Source organism: Gadus morhua, chromosome 7, assembly GCF_902167405.1.
Source record: "Gadus morhua chromosome 7, gadMor3.0, whole genome shotgun sequence".
Taxonomy (NCBI): Eukaryota; Metazoa; Chordata; class Actinopteri; order Gadiformes; family Gadidae; genus Gadus; species Gadus morhua.
In genome coordinates this window covers 23,919,018-23,939,351 of record NC_044054.1, presented here as the reverse complement: position 1 = coordinate 23,939,351, position 20,334 = coordinate 23,919,018, and the positions used below count along the sequence as shown (strand labels likewise).

The 20,334-nt window shown below is 43.7% G+C and overlaps 2 protein-coding genes across 7 annotated transcripts; both read right to left on the bottom strand.

Moving 5' to 3' along the window:
- Positions 1 to 64: 64 nt before the first annotated feature.
- On the bottom strand, positions 65 to 7,528 carry LOC115546834 (adapter molecule crk). The gene is made up of 3 exons (XM_030360600.1): positions 6,956 to 7,528; positions 4,717 to 5,294; positions 65 to 3,971 (listed from the first exon to the last, which is right to left on the bottom strand). The coding sequence occupies exons 1-3, from the start codon at positions 7,173 to 7,175 to the stop codon at positions 3,837 to 3,839; spliced, it is 933 nt and encodes a 310-aa protein (XP_030216460.1). The 5' UTR covers positions 7,176 to 7,528; the 3' UTR covers positions 65 to 3,836.
- A 770-nt stretch (positions 7,529 to 8,298) lies between these two features.
- Positions 8,299 to 19,435, bottom strand: LOC115546713 (polyhomeotic-like protein 1). 6 transcript variants are annotated; one of them, XM_030360407.1, is made up of 15 exons: positions 19,261 to 19,435; positions 17,711 to 18,365; positions 14,851 to 14,932; positions 14,475 to 14,579; positions 13,348 to 13,527; positions 12,759 to 12,857; positions 12,421 to 12,594; positions 11,830 to 12,003; positions 11,520 to 11,693; positions 11,290 to 11,352; positions 10,992 to 11,052; positions 10,755 to 10,904; positions 10,226 to 10,346; positions 9,767 to 9,918; positions 8,299 to 9,529 (listed from the first exon to the last, which is right to left on the bottom strand). In XM_030360407.1, exons 2-15 carry the CDS (start codon positions 18,338 to 18,340, stop codon positions 9,403 to 9,405), a joined length of 2,292 nt encoding a protein of 763 aa, XP_030216267.1. In that variant the 5' UTR covers positions 18,341 to 18,365; positions 19,261 to 19,435; the 3' UTR covers positions 8,299 to 9,402. The 6 variants fall into 6 exon arrangements, 5 of the variants coding, with proteins under 5 accessions (XP_030216267.1, XP_030216265.1, XP_030216268.1 ...); XM_030360405.1 differs by lacking the exon at positions 19,261 to 19,435 and having other exon boundaries at positions 17,711 to 18,542; XM_030360408.1 differs by lacking the exon at positions 19,261 to 19,435 and having other exon boundaries at positions 14,484 to 14,579; positions 17,711 to 18,540.
- Between the last annotated feature and the right edge of the window lie 899 nt (positions 19,436 to 20,334).

The following is a 20,334-nucleotide window of genomic DNA, read 5'->3' as shown; positions in this document are numbered from 1 at the left end:
GTGCGCAATGGTTTTTTCTCATCCACGATTGGAATATATTATGAAAAGGACAATTGAGACGTTATACTGACAAATTGGTAGTATTTTATTGACTAGGTATTTTAATACATTACATGCTACAGAAAAATAAAATGCAAAAGTTGTAGGTAAAACTAGGGACGAATGCCACTAAAGGAAAAAAAATTATGGAAATGACAAAAGAAAAACATGGAACAGAACACATTTGGCATGGCACTTTTTTTCCTGGGACAAAACAGAATTAAGGTGCATATTGTTACTGAATGGCATTACCTTGAAAATACACTTCTTTAGAATAATTTCAAAAGCAAATCATTGGTCAATCATCAACTCACTTCTAGTATATAACACACACTTCCAAATAGGTCCAAATAGTGTCTGTGGTTTGAAATGGGGCACTGGTCCTCTCTAAGAGGTAATAGGTGGAGGGAGTTTGGTGCCAGTTAGTTCTCGTGACAACATTTTCAGAAAAATAATGAATTTAATTGAAGAATAATTGAAATACTAACGGGCAACACAATACAAAAATGCGTATAACTATGAACACAAACTAATGCGATGCTCATGTTTTTCTATTTGGGAGAAAGACTTGTTTACACTCCTCCACCTATCAAGGGGATTTCAAGCAATGCAAAACCATTGGTAGTGTCTATCACATTTAAGTTGTGGGTTTTTCACAAATCTGTGCAAGCATTGTCATTGCATGATTAATAAAGCAAAATCTAAAAAAAATGGGCAAAAGGTCACATGTTGATGTGCTTTTGAATATGCTAATTCAATGTTAGTGATTTCTCTCAATGTTGCAAAAACATCTTTCTTTTTAAAAGGATAATACTCATGTGTATATAGCAATGTAATGGGTATCCATGAATGGCCATGTAAGGTGATATTTGATTTTCTTTTTAGGATATGTTCAATATTTCTCAAATCTATGGCACCAAACCAAGTGATCTGCTTTTCTGTATGCAGACAATGATGAAGAACATTGGGGCATAGCATTCACCATGGGTAATTTAATCAGCGTCGTAATAGTAAAGTATTTCGGGCTTTCCTTTTATCAAATGGTTAGAATTAGATATGTCAGCCCTGAGCATCACCTCATGCGGTATTTCTTCCTAGAGTGTACATATTGTTCTTACATTTCACTATCAATGTTGTTAAGAGACCAAGCCCACCAAAAACTGTACGTCCAATATATATATATATTTTTTTATATCTTGTCTACGAACTGCTCCGGTTGTGACATTAAGATGGTAGCCAACAGCTAAATTAAATTATTATCATGGGGCAGTATGATCCACATTGAATATTTTTCATAAATCATGTGATTCAAGATGAAATGCCATATAGATGAGAAAACATGGGTGCTGAAAAAAATCCAGAATGGCTCATTGAGTAAATGGTGAAGACATTGACTAAAACCTTTCTATCCCAGCAAGACTACAATCCCGCTGAACTACTTTCGAAAAGTTACAAGAAATAAGCAAAGTAAACGGTAGGACTGCGAGACAGTTGACGTCTGACTCAGGTCTTTGTACCCAGCTCTATTGATCTATGGTGAAATTAGATGAAGATGGGATATAAAAGTGTCAAATATTGTAAACTCAGAAAACTGTGCATGGGGCACTTTCTCCTCTGAAGTTGCAAACAAGAATGCAAAACTGTCATAAAAACCTGCATGATTCACGGCATACGAGTATATGGGGGCATATTAGCGTAAAATAATATTTCTCCAAAAAATAATAAAAAGAAAGCATTGTAAAAAATAAAATAAAAATACTGATGGACTGAGTATCAACGTCCAGGCGTGTTAATATCATATTCAGAAGTCATCTTCTCTTACAAAACCAAACATGAGGTAGAGAGGACTCAAATAATTACACGAACAACAACAAAGTTCTGGCAATCCTCCCCAGTGATCGACATACAAACAGCCAGCATACCTCCCACGGGCAACTAGCTAAATTTCTCAATATTTCAATCTCCAACTATGGGACCAATATCCGAATAGAGGAATATGGCACCGCGGCACAGCTGTCGGTATTTATAGGTCTTCTTCAATAGCAGGGCCAGAGAATGAGAACACAACAGGAAAGAGTAGTGGCTTGGCAGAGATAATGTCGTACATTCCAATTAACCTTTAAAAAAACAAAAACATTTATTAAGTAAAAAAAATTGTGTTATACAGAAGTATAACGCCGCATTTTGATTGCAACAAAGTATTCTAGAATCAGGTATCCAATTTCACTTTTCCGCAACGCTGTTCCATTCCAATATAATAGCAAAAGCAAGCCTTTATAATTAGGGCTGGGTAGAAAAAAAAATCGATTTAATCAATTTTGGATCAATTTCATTTACATTTTTCAATATCGATTCATTAGGCATGAGATCGATTTATTTTTTTATAGTTTTTTTTAGTTTTGTTACCATTAATATTATTTTTGCCCTTTAATAAACAACGCCTTAATGCAATTTGCAGTGATGGAATGTTGTAGTTCAAGTACACTTTCACTTGCAATTCCTTTCTAATTTCAAAATTGCACTTTTGAGACTTGAGACAGTTTTGTTTACAGCTCAAGTTTAAACTGTCCAATTTACAAGTTTGCACTTAAAACCTGTTGTTTAAGATGAAGAGAAAAAATAAAGTATATTTCTAATTTGTAACACAGTTCATTATGTAAGAGCAGATTGAATCGAATCGTGAATAATCGATTCCGAACTTTTTGAATCGAAATCGAATCGATTTAGGAAATTGGCCACGATACCCAGCCCTATTTATAATATTAAAGATGGATATAAAGTAGGTGCACACAGTGGTCACTTTCAGCGGTCAGTTACTTGGTAGTGTGTAGGGTGTGCTAAAATGTTATTGAGCTCCTACAAGTATCTTACTAACAACATTACAACATATTCACATACATTGCACACACACATGTTCACGCACACACACACACACATGTCCAGGCATCGTCCAAACTTGCTTATAAGCAGCATTGATGAATCACATCACATTGCCCCTACAAGGGCAATTAAAAAATGACTTGCTCATTTTAAAGATTCATTCCCTAGTTTCTTACACTTGTCAACTGCTGCATAGCTTTTTTCATTGACCATCTGAGTTGCCATCCAATAGTGTTTGGGAATAAAAATATAATGGACAGTCTGTAATAACTGGGAAAACAATTAAATATGGAAGAAATAACAGTTTACAGTATTGAGCATAAAATCTTTTTGATTACACATGTATATGGTCAGTTGTTATCATCACATTTCCCATTTTGTCTGAAAAATGGTACTTGGTTGTTTGTAGTGTGTGGGTGTGTGTGTGTGTGTTTGTGTACATCCCAGTGAAGTCTTTACCGTGCAGAGGCTGAAGCCGCAGGCACAACATAATTCAGCTCCACGAGAGGGCGCCTCTTGGGTTAAAGTATCTTGCACATGTAGCACAGCTTCTCACAAAGACCTATACAGTCTAGCAACGTGCAAACAATGAGTTAGGATTCTGTGTGGAATCTAGTGTTTTGTACTGGTTGCGTCAATCTTCCATCCGTGTATGTTTTCATTCAAATAAACAATGATGTGAGACAACGCTGCACTCATTTGGCTTTCTAGGCAGTAAGAGTCCAGCCCACTGAGAAGACACGAACACAGTCTGTATTCGGTGAGCTCTTCAGAGCGCGTGCGCGTATGTGGTTGTGTTTGGTAGTGGTGAGAGGGAACGGGGAACGGGTCTTATTGGTGGGTGTGCGATGACAGAAAGTGAGCGAGAGAGAGAGTGAGAGTGAGAGTGAGAGAGACGTGTGCCGGGTTCTCCTCTCTCAGCTCTCGTCTTCCGGTTGCTGCGGTACCAACAAGCGCACGTGTGTGAAGGGGAAGTGGCCACGCTTGCCCTTGCACTCGCCTTCCCACTGGCCGTTCACGTTAATCTTGGTCACCTCAACTCTATCGCCCACCTGTGGAGGAAAAAAATAGCTCATTAAAGACCCCCACACAGAGGACATCATAGCTAAACACATGCATACAGGAAACCATGTCTACCTAATAGCGCTGTAGACTATTAGTAGTAATGCCTGGTTAGACTATACCATGAAGATGGGCCTCAATATGGGACTGCTGGCGACCTGAAACTCCATTAACGCCACAGAGAGGGGCTGGTATTGATGGGTAATAGATTGACCCGACTCTCACTATGGAAATAGCAGCGCAACAACTGGTACAGTAACACGGTGCTAGTGCATCAACTTGTATATCCGGATAGTCTGCCGTTTGGGAGGCCGGGAGGGTATGGATTCACCTTCTTGTGTACACTAAAGGGGCATTGAACTACAGATTGAGGCAGTTTAGAGCAACAGAGAGAAGGGGTTAATTAGCATCTTGTCCCTTTTTAGATGTGGGATAGCGGTTGCTCTGTGCTCAATAGTAATGAATGTAGAATGTCAAGCTCACATCCAACCCCCGAGAGCCACTGTGCACTGCACACCAACACAGAGCATTGTAAAAGGGCCCTCTGTGCCCGCCCTTTACTAGGGACTCCCAAGTGGTCTGTGTTGAGCCCCACACCAGTTTCTCAACTATACGCGTGTCTGTATTGGCATGCACGAGTTAAAAGTAAAAACAGGGTACCTGGCCCTGAGCCTAGTAAAGATATGGGGCACCCAACACTAGCCACAGAGAGGGGAATGGGGGGTTAAAACCTACCTCCAAAGCGAGCGCTGTCTTGTCGTACGCGTTCGGCACCCTCTTCTGGATGGCCCGGGCGAAGACGGGCCCGTTCTGCAGGTTGGGCAGCTGGGCGTTGCTGACCACTGGCTGTGCGTACTGGCCGGGCGCCTCCAACGGTGGCCCTGGTGCGTCCGGGGCCCCGGCGCCCCCGCCGCAGGCCCCGCTGGCCTGAGGCCCTCCGGCGGCGCCGGGCGAGGCCGGGCGGAACTTCTCCACGTAGGGCACAGGGATCATGCCGCTGCGGCCCTCCTGGTTGGAGGCGTTCCACCACTGGTCCTCGGGCTTCTCCAGCACGCGCAGCACGTCGCCCTTGCGGAACGGGAGGTCCTCGTCGTCGTTGCCGGGGAAGTCGAAGAGCGCCCGGACGAACTCCACCTCGTCTGGCTGTAAGGGCCCAGGGGCACTGGAGGTGCTGATGAAGCTGGCGTGCTTGGACCTACTCACGGGCTCTATGAGCGTGGTGGTGTCCAGGTAGTGGATCTTGTAGAACTCCAGCAGGGCTGGCAGCGCCTCAAACTCCTGGTCCCCGATGCGAAACCGAGGGGGTATGAGACCTGACGAGCAAGAGCGAAAGAGAGAGAAGAGTTCTGATTGTGGTCATTTTCAGATTTATTCTGAAAAACAAACAATAATACTAGCACAACTGTACCACTTGGATTTGTATATGGTTTTAAGTATCGTCACACATTTTTAATTCATACAAACCAAACCAAGACCTCTTACAGTACTGCCAACCTCTACTTCTGCTAAATGAACATGTTTCTCCCAGACAGGCTCTTGCATTAAGCCTGCATATGTTCTAGTGGTGTCAATTTATATTCAAAATGAATACAATCATTCAAGCTTGAGCTGAGCATACTAGTCAATCGATCCGTGTCCGTTATAGTTGCATGCTATTGCATTTATACACTGAAAAGGAGACAACTGAATTCTTTAAATTCAGATTTACTGTAAATTAAAGTCTGGGAGCCTAATATGTTCTTTATTACCCAACCACGTTCCATGCCCACTGCCTTGTTTCCCCTCCAGTTATACAATTTGTATGTATATTATATTACGGTTTGAGTATAATATTGTGTCCAATATATGCCTGAGTATTAAAACATTTGCAGCATCAATAGCCTAGGGTTGCTTTTCAATTGCATGAATCTACAGTTTCCATTTTATTCTAAAACGTTATAAACCTGAGCATTGGTTTGAGATTCCCAAAACCAAGCCTGGTTTTAATTGTACACAGATGTAATATACACAAAAGGTCCTGCTCCTCCAAGCACTCGATCTTATGAAACTTTGAGGCAGTTGAACTTCTTTATCCTGTAAAAAATGCCATTAGTGCGAATCTAGATTGCACAAAGATACATAGATTAGACTACAGTTTGTAGAATATGCGGTTCCATTAACATCTACCAGTCCAGCCCTGAAATTGCCCATCATTATCATTATCATGATAGTCATAATACATGTGGCCTTATATTCTGACCTCAAAGTTAGACTTTAGAGCAAGGATTATATCTAGATTCATACTAACCTATAGAGAGGATATGGCTGTGTGAGAATGAGTGAGTAATACTCAACACCTCTGACACTACTTCAACTTTTATTTTGTTAAATTTATTTGTACTAAATTAACACTAACTATGAGCCAGCTACGTGTGCTATATGGAAGTGTAACACATACTATTAGGAGCAGTTATGAACGTAACCTCTTGGCTGTGATAGTCCAAATAAATCTGAATAAAGACATAGTGATCCCCCTACTGAAACAACCAATAACCAATGTAGGCAGACTGACTGACACAGGAAGCTACTAGTAGCAGCAAATCAGTGTGATCGTCTAAGTGCAATAGGCCACGATCACACACATTCCGCAAACACCATTGTTACTAGTCATATTCCAGTTGTGACAATCTACCCCACTCCCATTCAGCACACAAAACCCAACCCACCTTTCCGACTTCAGTCTACAAGGCCTAGACTCAAAGAATCAACTTACCTGCGAGACGCTTAAGTTACATCTCGCACATCTGTAACATTAAGGTCGATTCGTGAACATCCCATGTACTTACGTAAAGCTGAACATGGTTAAATGATTTCTAACTATACGTGAAAGACACCGTAGCTAACGTTATATGAAATGGTTAACTAACGTGATAGCATCATATTGATACGTGCAGCCAGCTAATCTAAGAAAGTAGCAAATAATTCTCCACGTTACCTGGTCCCGATTGCCGGTTGTTACTGATGCTATTGATGATATAATGAGACACTTTGGAGTTCTCCGAGACAGACAGCACGTAGTCGCCGGGGCTGGTGATCGAGTCCCTGACCAGGAACACGCCATGTCTCTGTCCCTGCAGAAGGGAAACCGCTTCTTGACGACTTAACCTCCCCCAGTACCAGCTAGCACGGTCTTCAGCGTCAAAATTACCGGCCATGGCTAATAATCGAATCCTAGGCTCGAGGCCTTCCCGTTCACCTCCACTATTGGCAACTCATACAAAAACTTTGGTTTACCGTGCGACACGCTCGTGGAAAAAGCCCAGCATCGGTAGCGCTACACTCGCAAAAAAAAAACCGCTGTAGATAAGACACTATGGCCAACTTCTACAACAAATGTCGAGGCGCCGTTAGTTCAAATATATGCTACGGCACGACAGAAAACGCACACTTGTTTGACTTTGAGGAAAATTGTAAGAATTTAAAAGTAACTTGCAAAGCAAACTCGGGCTGAAATGGCGGATCTGGTGGGAAAGTTGACCTCAACTACCGGATGTGATGCCTGGTCTTTGGGAAGAGCGCATCATTGGTGGCGACTACGGCCGTCGCTGGAGATACCAATAGAAAATCAAATAAAAGAGACAGTGGGGCCTATCAGTGGGACAACAGCTGTGGCCGAGTCCTTCAAATGATATGTATATAAATATATATTTATTTATATTTTTTCATATTTATTTTTATTTATTTATTTTGTATATTTACGATAATGAAGTACTTTTTGCAAGTATTATTTTTCATGAAGATACATCCGAACACAAAATATCCCAAATAGAAAGAAATCTCACGCACAGACGCACAACGTTAATTAAGGGTTAATAAATCACAGTAATCCGCAGGACAGAATCACCAGGCACTTGTTGTGATAGCCCGTCTGCCAGCAGATGGCGCGGTCCTGGCATATTTTAGAGGTTGAAACAAATTTCTTTTTTCTTTCAACTCACTACATATGGTATGTAGAGTGTGTCTAGTCTACTTGTATGAGATCCTATCTTCCTGTCCTATATTTTCGTCATCAATTCAGAAAAAGCTAATACATTGAATGCAGTAGTTGATGAAAATTGTGTATTTTTTAAAAACAGCATATTTGCAAATGTATCGAAGTCACTGTGTCCCCAATGGATTTCAACTAGTTGTGTTATCACCTTGTATAGCCACTATCATGTGTTAATCAATTTATTTGGATTCCCAATCACTGCGTGTGCCAAAAGAACATTGCCCTCTGGGTTTGGGCGATGATACTTAATCAGAACTCGGAGGGAAACATAATTAATAATATGTTCATTCAATTTTTCAATTAGTTTAATTTAAAGAATGAATTCCAACATAAGTGTTGACACAGGCTTCGCAGACACCATAAAAGTTTTGTGTATGCTTAAATACAAACAAGATACAAATCGAAGATCATACACCACATTTTTTGAAGGGGGAGTAGAATTCCTGAAACCTATACTCGATATGACTACATACCTACATAGTCATGCATAACTACATAGTCATGCAAAATTATGTAAAAGTAAGAAAGAAACCCTAAAATCCTACACTTTTATATTCCTAGGGTTATAGATGCATTAGTGAGGATGATCATGGTAATGACTTTATATTATTACTATGCGGATATAATCTTCCTGTCTCTTTATACTGTATAACACCTATGTGAAATTTCACTGTCAATAAACAGGGGAATGTCTCCTCCATTGGCTGAAGCATACTAATAGATGAGAAATACCATAAACATACATTTTTCCAGCTCAGCTCTGCCAGAGTATTACTCCCCCTCTCTCTCTCTCTTGCTCTCTCGCTCTCTCTCTCTCTCTCTCTCTCTCTCTCTCTCTCTCTCTCTCTCTCTCTCTCTCTCTCTCTCTCTCTCTCTCTCTCTCTCTCTCTCTCTCTCTCTCTCTCTCTCTCTCTCTCTCTCTCTCTCTCACTGGTACCATTGTATATGAATGTGCGGAGAGGAACACAAAGCATTTGTGTTTCACTTTTCTTTTAACCATGAATTATAGCAACTTAAGACATAACAGATTACATGTTTTATCGTAATACAATTGTATTTGACTAATGTGGGGAATTCAGTGAGAAGTTTCAGCTGTATTTTCATTCACCTCAGCTTTAGGCATTGTTTTCATTGGCTTATAGAAACGACGGCCCTTTCTAAAATGTATCTAATCGAAAAAGATTGAAGCAAACAGTAAACAGAGCAAAGCACATCGAATACACGAATACAGCTCAGTAGACGTTTCACATAAAAAAAAAAAAAAAAAAGTACGACTATCAATTCATGTATGCAACACACTAAAACAAGTGCTATAATATCATTATTTCTCAAGATCTAAGATTGACATGGGGCTCAATCCACACAGCCAAGTGAGAGGGTGGAGTGAAGCATCATTCAAAGGTCTTGAGGTGGTTGTAGAGAGACTGGACATATGTAAACACGCACATTGGGTCCGGTCTGTCTCCCATCTCCAACATGTCCTCCACCTCGATGAGACGCATGCAGTCAGCCTGAGATCTGGAGGACCGAGGAGAACAATAAAGTCACAACACCATCTGTCTTGGGCATTTAGTATTGTCACGATCTTCATCATCATCATCATCATCATCATCATCATCATCATCATCATCACCATTTCTCACTCTGATTCTTTTCAGGGTTCAGAAAAAAAATGTGTGTGTGTATATCGTTGAGGCAATGTTTAAAGTGACAACCTCCTGACTTCCTCTTCATGGTCCTAGCTCGTATACGTACTCTGCCGTGGTGAAGGCCTGCTGCAGGTTTTGCTTGCGCTTGCCAGGGTCCAGCGTGTTGTAGTCAAAGTCCAGAGGGAAGAAGGAGTGGACCAGAGCACAGAACGCCATGCCGTCGACCCAGCTGGTAGAGAAGTTCTGGATGTCTATGTTCTGCCCATCGGGTGGAGTTGAGAGCCGTAGAGGGGTTAGCATTCACACGTGTATGCTAAGTGTATATTTTGATATACTGTACATGAAGAAAATCAACCTAACACCCATTGTAACTCATTTAATATTATGTTATATATTTCTGAAAGAAGCTTATTCTGCAAGTGAAGTCTTGTGGATATACACAGTGCTACTGAAGTATGAGGATGATGGCCGAACTGGGAACAGTACCCGAGAGGCTTGTGGGAAAGAGGGCTACCAGGCGAAATTCAGCTGAAAACCGGGTTGGCCGGGTATTAACGGGGCCCACCTTGTAACCAATGGTTTTGGAGCGACACCACTCCAGGAGCATCTGTTTGATGCCGCTGGCGCTGGACACGCCGAAGCTCTGAGAACGCTTTAGCTTGGGTTTGCTGTCTGCAGACTTGGGCCTGTACCAATCACATGACACAAGAAATTACATGAAGTATCACCGGGTTAAACATATATGTCTCACAGGCTCTTTTGAGAGAATGCCTGCTCTGAAGATAAATTTTATAGGGTACCTATGTTAAAACATACAACCTAGTTGACATGCATTGTATTCATGGTAATCAAAAGAGCCTGTTCAGGTCAGTAGTGTGTGGTCACAATACACTACTGAAAAGCCATAAATTACTTAGATTGAAATTACAGTCCAGTGACGATGGGCTACATGTAGGCCTCTAGGAACAAAAGGCCCCAAACCCAACCTGGTCATTGAGGATGTGTCCCTCAATTCACCTTGGATCAAAGAGTGTAGTCAAAGACAAAGCTAGTGATAGTAATAGCTTCAGGGCAGCCCATGTAAATCATCTCACTTGACCGGGTCTGAGTTCATCCTCTCGAACATGGCGCGCCTGGCCTGCGTCCCGGCGTTCTGCGGGAGTGTCTGCGTCTTCCCGGGTTCCCGCCGTGCCTCTGTGAGGCCGCCCAGCCCGGCCCCGGGGCCCTCCTTGCGGCTTGCCTTCCTGTGGACAGCGGGTTAGCATAGCACACGGAGCCGTGTCATCGCTAGGCCATAGAGCGGGATGGAAGCAGCCGCAGTGGCAACTTACTTGTCTAAGATAGGAGAGAAACCTGTGTTTTTCACCAGGGTTTTGGAGGGAAGTAATTTTTCTGCCCGGAAAAAGAGAGACAGGGAAGTGAAGTGGGGATGCAGTAAACGGGTCAAAGGGTGACAGAAAGAAACAAGTGAGAGAATGATGGAACCATGGAAGGACCAGAGAGGCAGAGAGACAAGACGAAGAAGAATTCAAACAATAAAGAAGCAATAAAGAACCTATAGATGAGCTCGAGAATCGTTTTGTGTACATTTGGTCGGTTGAAAGGAGACTGAAATGTGCATTGGCCTACCTGCGGACTGAGGGAAGCTTACACTTCTCTTTAAGCTGGGACTGGGAGTCTTTAGAAGTGGTACTGGAGTAAGAAGGGACAGCATTTTATAAAAAGGTCAGATATCAGATGAATGGTGATGAAATCACTTATCGAAACCTATAATCTCTTCCATTCAGCATATTCAGCGAACTTCACCACTCTTTAAGTAAACATGACCGTATCCATTGATGGCATCCCACTTTACTCACGTCTCTTAAAGGGATATTCGCCTGGTTTTGCATTGGGGTCAGGCAAAGGAAACTGACTGGGCAACTTGGGCTCCAATATAACAGGTGGAGGCCTTTGAACAGCATGAGAAGACTCTGTGTTGGCTTTGGTCACAGTAGTAGCAATGGCAGTGGTGGACTTAGATTCAGTGACATCTGACACACAGAGACATTAAGGAAAGTAAATACAAATACATGGCTCATATATTGTTCCATTATTACGCTGCTCAGCTCAAATTGAATTATTAAATGCGTTTTTAAATAATTAAAAAAAAGTTGGCCTCCAAATTACCACGCTTGAAATGATAATCGCTCAGCTTGGCTGCAAGAGGTTCTGGAAGCGAATGGTTGGTCGCGGGTGCTGAGGAGGGAGCATCAGGACTGGGTTTGGAGGCTGCTGTGACAGGGAGATGTGCTGCCCTCTCCTGGCCAACCGGGGGACTTGGCATCTTAATTTCAGCTATGCCTGTCAAAGTAAATAAATTCAGTTGAATGTAATAGTTAATGTAATCAATTTAATATCTTAGCAATATGTTAAGATAAGCAGACAGTTTTCCAACCAGTAACAAAATGTAATCGACGTGGGTGAACACACACGGAAGTGCACAAGTGTGCACGCACACACACACACACACACACACACACACACACACACACACACACACACACACACACACACACACACACACACCTGACCAGCTCCACTGCCCTTCACCTCTTTACCCATATAATGTCTTGCTCTCTCTGTATTTACTGTATCATCTCTCACAACGGCTAGGGCGTATGCTTGTAATTGAAATTCTGGCCACCAGGTGTCGATGATGTTCCCGTTGACAACAGTCCAGTCCAGCCAGCCTGAGTCACAGTATAGCGGTCCACTCACCTCGTCTAAAAGCATACTCCGCTGGCCTCTCTGAAGTTCCCTCAGTGACCAAAAGCCCTGTGGTTTTAGGTTGCGGCGCCGGGGACTGAAGCGGGCTGGCGGCTATCTGAGGCTCGGGATTAGGCCTGGATAGCATGGCTGAGACAGGTAGATGGGGCTTTGGTTCAGTGTCGTCTGGATGAACAGAAAGAGACGAAGAAAGACAAGACACACAGTGGGGATGGTCATTTTAATAATTTTAAAGGAACCTCATTGTTTTTGTATTTTAAGAAGACAAAAAATCCCACGAAAAATGATCTCACAATTATCACTTCCATATTTTTTTCCTAAGGACTAACCGATTGAGCCTGGTGATGTGAACTCTGAGCTGGGTTTGGTTGACGCACTAAGGGGGAGATATGCTTGAGTCGGGAGCTCAGAAGACACATGTAGGCCTACTGTAAAATGAACACATGATGTCACACACCAGTGACATTCATTAAAATATGACAAACTTTACATTTGTACTTTGTAAAGAAGGCAGTGGTGAGCGTTTATATTTGTTACCGGAATACAAAGTAAGTCAGGAGTAATAGCTTAACAGGAATAATACATTGTGTTTAAATATCAATAAAAGATGGGCTTCATATACAGCATTAGCACTAGCCGCTGAAACCACTTGAAGCACTTTGTAGGAAAACCTCACATAGCGACTAATGCTTCTTTCATTTAGAGAGAGGCTTAGCAAAACATCCATTTGGAATTTCAAACTCAGAAGTCCATCATACATATTTTTCATCAGGCATTTACATCGCAAGGTGACAAACACAAAAAATGATCGACAAAATTAGGAAATGTGATTGGATAATCTGTGAATGGTGAATGGATGCATACTGACTGAGGCTATATCTTCTTCATAAACGTCACTGTGTTTGTATTGGTAATAACCTGCAGGTAAGGTTGGTGAGCTTTGGAGAGCAGTTTCCTCTGAGGCTGGACTGTGGGCAGTTACAGTTGGAGTCAAACAACTATTCAGAGGAGGACAAGTTGAAGTTTGGGTAAGAGGCATCCAATTCCCCTGATCCGTGTTGACAGTATTGGCTTCCCTGAGTGGAACACCTTCGCTTCCTGGAAATACAGAAACAAACACGGTACTATTGTGTTCTCTTGTAATGAATGCCTTTTTGTCGAATAAGGGGGGGAGAGAAGCATTACGTTCTCTCCCCAAGAGGATTCGGGTAAATATATGAATTAATATAACAAATGTTGCATCAACCTAACACCTACCCAAGACATGCTCTTACTTTATAGCTAAACTTACTCATCAATAACTTAAATACTTAAGACAATGTCTCACTTCATATTTGAACTTAACACCCCATAACTACTATCTAATCAAAACAATGTATTTCTTTATACCTTCACGTTTTCATCAAAACCCTAATAGCTAAACATAACTATTTTTAACTTTGTACTTGTTGTTAGGTTACAACTATTCCTCGTCTGATCCTGCAGCCGGAGCCACATAAACCCCTAACCTTAACGGCAGCATCAAAAGGCCAATGGAAGATCATTGTTTCCAACTGTTTGTAATCCATGAATACCTATCATACGTGTCCTTTCCACGTGGACTCCACCAACTGGCCTAAGGCGGTGCAAGGCTGGGGCTTTCCGATGAGGAACAAAGATAACTTGGTCCCTGACTTGACCCCACTGACATATCACGCTTCAGCCTTTTTGAGACAAGCATGCACTGAATTAGTAGGGCATTTGATAAACAATGTAAAGCAACAAATTAAACCTGCATTTTGTAACTTTTCTACTACAGTTTTTAACTCCATTAAAAACATATCTGAATGAGAAACTATATCTAAAAGACACCCATCCACTTGTACATTTTTACCTTTGACCCCTTCCCCAACGGCAGGTAGAAATAGCTATAACTGTTGCTAACACTCTAGTCACTTGACATCGCTAATGGAAAAACTTAAATAGTGCAGTTAGAACAAATTGTAAACACAATTCAAGACCACATCGACATTGAAAAAGTATAATGGCCCCACCTACAGGCATACCTGACTGACCTTGGGGACACTGAACAGAATATGGTGTGGATGAATCGCTGCTGGACTGGAGAGAGTCCCTTGAGGAGCAGTCCTCAGTCGACTTCCAGGCCATCTCTGAACATATTGAAACGTGAAGTAGGAACAAGGGGAGGGTTGGAGTTGAAGGGATACAATGAGATATATGTAAATTGCTGTTTCACCAAGATTCACTCGAGTATTTGGAACACATTGGAATTCTTTGGAAAGCAATTACAAGTGTATCCCCCTCACATGAACAGGAGCTATTGTAACTCTGCAAGTCAATAGAAGAGGTTTACGGAAAAGGTTTGAGGTATTCAAGTTGAGATATCAGTACGGTATTTGTTGTGGTAGGGTGCCCTTGTACCTTGTTCTCTGCGCTGGCCGTTGACAGATGAGACAGCATAACTTATCTGAGCTCCATCTCTTTCCAAGTTTGCATGAGAATCCTATTGAGCACAAAAAGAGAATCTCATGAATAGATCAATAAACGTCATAATGTTGCAGTCACATCAGACATATGGATATGCAATATGCATATAAAACCAAAACCTGTTGAACTCTTGCACTCTTTTTTATGTTCCCTTTTTATTTCCGGGACGTGTATTTAAACAAAGGGATAATCTTTGTTACGGCATGCACAGTTGTCGTGGTAATCCTTTGTCCTTATGCCTAGACCAATCCTCATGTGTTTCACTCCAGCTGTCTACAGCCCCTGATGCTCCGTCTGTCAATGACAGGTGTTGTCAACAAACCTATCTATTTTAAATTGTGTAACGCTCCATCCCACGCCTCTTGCGTCCCAAAATAGCCCAATGTCCTCCCTTCAATCTCTCTCTCTCCCGTTCTCTAAAAAAAAAAGCGTTAGGAAATTTGGAGAGTTTGCTTGAGTGGTCTAAACAAAGACCTAATTATATCCCAGTGGGCTTTGACTGTCAAAAGAACCACCACCCCCTACCCCCCGCCCCCCAACTGACCGATAGCTATCCTCGAGACACAAAGTATTTAGGCACCTTGGTAATAAAGAGTGGCGGCAAACCAGACAAGCTATCATCTCCCAGGTCAGGTAGCGCGATCTGGGATTAGCTATGTAATGATCTGCAAACTTTTTCTGTCGCTAAACTTTATGACAGGCTTACCCCACTCAAGCCCCTCCGTAGCTTTGAGTCAATTTCTCGGAAACATGCGTGTGTGTTGAGTGTTTTTGTGTGTTGCATCTTTGGCATTCAGACAAGAATCGACGCATTGAATAGTGTTGTAAAAGGCCGGGTCGTGCGAAAAGTGTCACGCCTCGTCTCCAAAGGGGCCTTGAAGGGAGGAAGTGGCCAGGTGACTTCAGGGGAGCGGAATGCCTAGCGGGGTGTGTGTTCCTCTGGGGCAACAGCTGGTCCTCAGAAGGGGTGAGTGATGGGGTGGTGGGGGGTTCAGGGCAGGCCCACTGGGGGATTGTAACATGGTCACACATTGAGGGTTCCAAGTTTCCACTGGGACTCCCAAGACAGTTTGCCAAGAAGGCATGCTTCCCTTAAGGATACGTCATTCTCTAGAGCAGAGCCCAGGGTATTCTAGAAGACCGCAAGTGGTTCTTGAGGAGTGATCTTGGATCTCCATTACATTATAATGATGCACATAAGGGGGACTGATACAATATTTAGCTTGCTCCCACGAGTGGAGGTTATTAAGCTCCATGGTTTGCAACCAGTGGGTGTGGGGAGGTTCTGACACGTTCCTAGTGTCCCTATGAAGGTGACAATACTGGCATCGCAGAAGGTAAATTCTACAGTATCAGTTGAGGCAGTAGGCCTGTGCAGTTTATCAGAAAGCTCTTGAAAGGCATGACGTGACGAGAGTTAATAATAGAGACATTTACCAAAACAAACACTGGGATCCCAAGTAAAGTTATTAAAGACGAACAAGTAAACAAACAATCAAAATGCATGCTTCCTCTTTGACCCTCTCACAAACATGCACGTGCCCATGCACTAACACACAGCCATGCAGTGTGTGAGGCTCCCATGATTGAATGTCTGAATCAGTGGAATATATCCCCCCCAACCCAACCCCCCCAGGATCGGCCGTTCAGTCTCAAAAGTCCAAAACGCCACGCACCAAAAATAAATGTGCCCTTTTGAGGCCCTGCTGATGTAAATTGGGGTCACAGGCAGCGAGAAACAGGGAGGGAGGTGGCTCGTGTTGCGAATAAGCCAAGCCAAGGGGTTTTAAACTGGTAATATTCGTACAAAAATAGAATTTATGAGGAAACACAACCAATTTTAAACATCATGGTATTACTAGTTGAATCCTTCATTCTGTAGTTTGAATGGCTAAATACAGTTGTAAGTAGTCCGGATGTTGTCATGGGGACCGAGGGGAAGGTAAACTGAACCCAGTTTCTAGACATGGCAAAGAATTGTGAAAATAGTGGAAATAGTTTTAACATAGAGGACAGCATTGCATTGTAAACGAGAAAGACTGTGTCATAGCATCAATATCATAAAATAGGATTGTATGATATTAGATAAAGGAAAAGAAAACCTTTACACATTGTTCTTAACCAGGATGCTAATAGGAACAATTAAAACATAGTTTTGTTTTTTTGTTGTTGCCTTTGTAATATGGCAGTTAACGATATTACTATACATAGTTAACAGTACAGCATACAGCATACAGTTAGTACACCTAAACAGTAGGGTAAACGTGCAGGTGCAGTAAAGGTGCAGTAGAAATTAGGGAATATTGCACGGTATACAACGGAAGGTGTAGTTTACAAGACGTCTCTCGGACACGTAATCTGTCTTCACACTGAGGTAATGCGTCACCACTTCATTAGTGGCTAAGGAAAGGCTACTCTCCTGGTTCTGAGCGCTAACAGAACGACCCGCTTGCCTGAGCAATCCTGGACTCCAAGCTCGCCGTACTACCTTGCACATCCTTAAAAGTAATAATCAATCAGAACAACGTTTTCTTTCCAAAATATCTTCAATACTCAATGCGTCGATTCTTGTCTGAATGCCAAAGATGCAACACATAAACACACACACACACACACACACACACACACACACACACACACACACACACACACACACACACACACACACACACACACACACACACACACACAAACACCCAACTTTACTCAAAACTATAGAGGGGCTTGACTGGGTTTAGCGACAGAATAAGTTCTCTCATGGTCCATAACGAAATAGATACACACGGGTACTCACGTTGACGTGAGCCTGTCTTCTAGACCTCCAGGGAGCCGGTGCGGTGGTCTCGGCCGGAGCCGCAGGGCTCCAGCCAATCGCCTCCGACCCGTTCAAACCCTCCCGCTGCACCTGCGGCTGGCAAGGTTCATGTCCGTACTCCTCGGCCACACACGCCTCAGCCACCGCCACCCCCACCGCCACTTCCAGGGGACCGTTCTGGACCAGCGCCGGGACCTCGGCCGCGGGCAGCCCCTGAACCCCGGCCCCGGTCAGCCCTTGAAGCCCGGCCCTGGTCGGCCCCTGATCCCCGGTCAGGCCCTTCACCCCGGCCCCGGTCAGCCCCTGAACCAGGGCGGCCAGGGAGTCCAACTGGGCCCGGAGCCTGCAGTTGTCCTCCGTGAGACTGGACACCGCCTCGGCCAGGCCGCCGCAGCCCCTGCACACCTCCTCCAGCCGGTGGTCCAGACGGGCCTCCAGGGTCCGCACCTCTCCTCGCACCTCCTCCACCGCCGCCTGCACGGAGGCCTTGAACCGCCCCACCGTCTCCCGGACCCCCCCTGTGTCCCCGCGAGGAGTAGGCGGTGCCGCTTCGGGCCCCGGGCCCACCAAGATCCCCTCGGGGGCCGCCGGGCCTGGGGTGGGCTCCATGTCGTAGCGGGAGTAGCTCCTAACGCTGGAGGAAAACCAATGAGCGACAGTGATGATGGTGAACGTACTCCTGCAGGGGACGGATGTTTTGAGCGCTCGGTCTTTGAGTTGTGTCCCCTCTGGCTCCCTCTTCTTATCACTGGCGAGGGGAGGGCTATCTCATCTGACACACACTCTCTCTCTCTCTCTCTCTCTCTCTCTCTCTCTCTCTCTCTCTCTCTCTCTCTCTCTCTCTCTCTCTCTCTCTCTCTCTCTCTCTCTCTCTCTCTCTCTCTCTCTCTCTCGGCCTCCCACAACGTTCGCCTTGATCACACGGGACCCCTCCCATGTGTGTCGGCTCTGAGTTAAGGGGGGTCGGCTCTGGGTTAGGGGGGTGTGTGGGCAGGGGCGGGGGAACTGGCTGTGAGGGGTTATGGCAGTTTATGGTAGTTGATGGCAGTTTATAACAGTTTCCCTACAGATCAGCAGAGACGACTGCTTAGTGGGGTGTTTGGGGTGTGGGTGTGTCTGTTTGTGTGTGAGTGTGTGTGTGTGTGTCTGTTTGTGTGTGTGTGTGTGTGTGTGTGTGTGTGTGTGTGTGTGTGTGTGTGTGTGTGTGTGTGTGTGTGCGTGTGTGTGTGTCTGTGTGTGTGTTTGGGGGGGGGAGGCTGTACATAGATCCCTGTCAGCTCATTCAAATCCCATCCGTCTCTCAATCTCACACACATCCAAACACGCACTCACACACACAGACACACACACACAACAGTTCATGCAGTATGAGCAATAGCAGTTATTTATACACCATGGAAAAAAAAGGATATGCATAATGATATCTCAGACTGGGGTGTGCGTGTGGGGGGGAGGCAGACATTCCAGCTCCAACACTATCAGGTCACTCTTACATGCAAGGAGTAGGAACATCAAACAACACTACTGACCTGCTAAAAGGCTGTAGAGGTTCTTTCTGGTTGAGTGGAATGGATCCCGTCTTATTCTCTCATGTCCACTGTGGGTGTGATACCCTATGCTCTTTCTGTGGGCCGTCCCTCGACACATATGGGGGCAACAGGTTCACCCCGGGGTTGGGGAAGGCAGGGGTGGTGGTATGGGGGTTATTGGAAAGAGGAGGCGCCGTGAGCGTCTCTGGTTAATGGCGTAACAGTAGTTGGCGACGGTATGACGACCGCGGTAATGTTACAGTAGTAGTGCGTGAGGAAAAAACGGTGCCCATGGCGCTGTGTGCATGCGTGGGGCGGATATAGGAGTATTTTTATATCTGTGAGACAGTGGGAGAAAAACAGAGAGAGGGAGAGGCAGAGAGGGAGAGAGAAAGAGGCAAAGAGAGAGATGGTAGATCCGACTTGCAGAATAGCACGTATCACAATATAGTTGTATATTCCCGTATCTCACCATCTCCCCACAGACACACACACACACACACACACACACACAACCACACACACACACACACACACACACACACACACACACACACACAGTACAGTGCAGCTCCCGAATGTTGGCACATCCCACACTCACCAGACTTGAACCATAATTAGCTTGTTTGGGCCACCTTGTGATAGTCAGAAACAAAACAACACCGGTTATTACTTAGATAGCACAGTGATTTGTTTTTATGAAATGATCACAATCTATTATATTTGTTCAGGCCTGTCCTGTGATAAAAGGAGAAAGGTATATTACTTCTAATAAATAAATAAATGGTGTGAGCAGAATTATTATTTTCGTTGGAGTCCACTACCTTTTGACTAAAATTATAAGGTTGTTCTTGATATGAATAAACTAACAGCTCCGGCAGTCTAGCAGGTTTGTTTTTTAGAAAGCTTGCCGGTAATTGTAAATGAAATAATGTTTGAAAATACTTGAAAATGATTTAATAGAAACAATAGAGAATTAATGGTTCAAACAGTCATCTGCATTTATGTAACAATTTTAGAGTCGCGCCAACTGCAAAAAAATGTCAATACTGCCATCTGCTGTTCACGGAGATG

Excerpts from the sequence above, each read along its gene's own strand:
- LOC115546713 (XM_030360407.1), bottom strand. The coding sequence starts at position 18,340 with ATGGAGCCCACCCCAGGCCCGGCGGCCCCCGAGGGGATCTTGGTGGGC. Across the intron at positions 14,580-14,850 it reads CGGCCAGCGCAGAGAACAAG|AGATGGCCTGGAAGTCGACT; the intron begins GTACAAGGGCAC and ends CAATATGTTCAG. Across the intron at positions 10,347-10,754 it reads ATGAACTCAGACCCGGTCAA|GCCCAAGTCTGCAGACAGCA; the intron begins GTGAGATGATTT and ends TGATTGGTACAG.
- LOC115546834 (XM_030360600.1), bottom strand. The coding sequence starts at position 7,175 with ATGGCCGGTAATTTTGACGCTGAAGACCGTGCTAGCTGGTACTGGGGG. Across the intron at positions 5,295-6,955 it reads CAACCGGCAATCGGGACCAG|GTCTCATACCCCCTCGGTTT; the intron begins GTAACGTGGAGA and ends CTTGCTCGTCAG. Across the intron at positions 3,972-4,716 it reads AGACAGCGCTCGCTTTGGAG|GTGGGCGATAGAGTTGAGGT; the intron begins GTAGGTTTTAAC and ends TTTCCTCCACAG.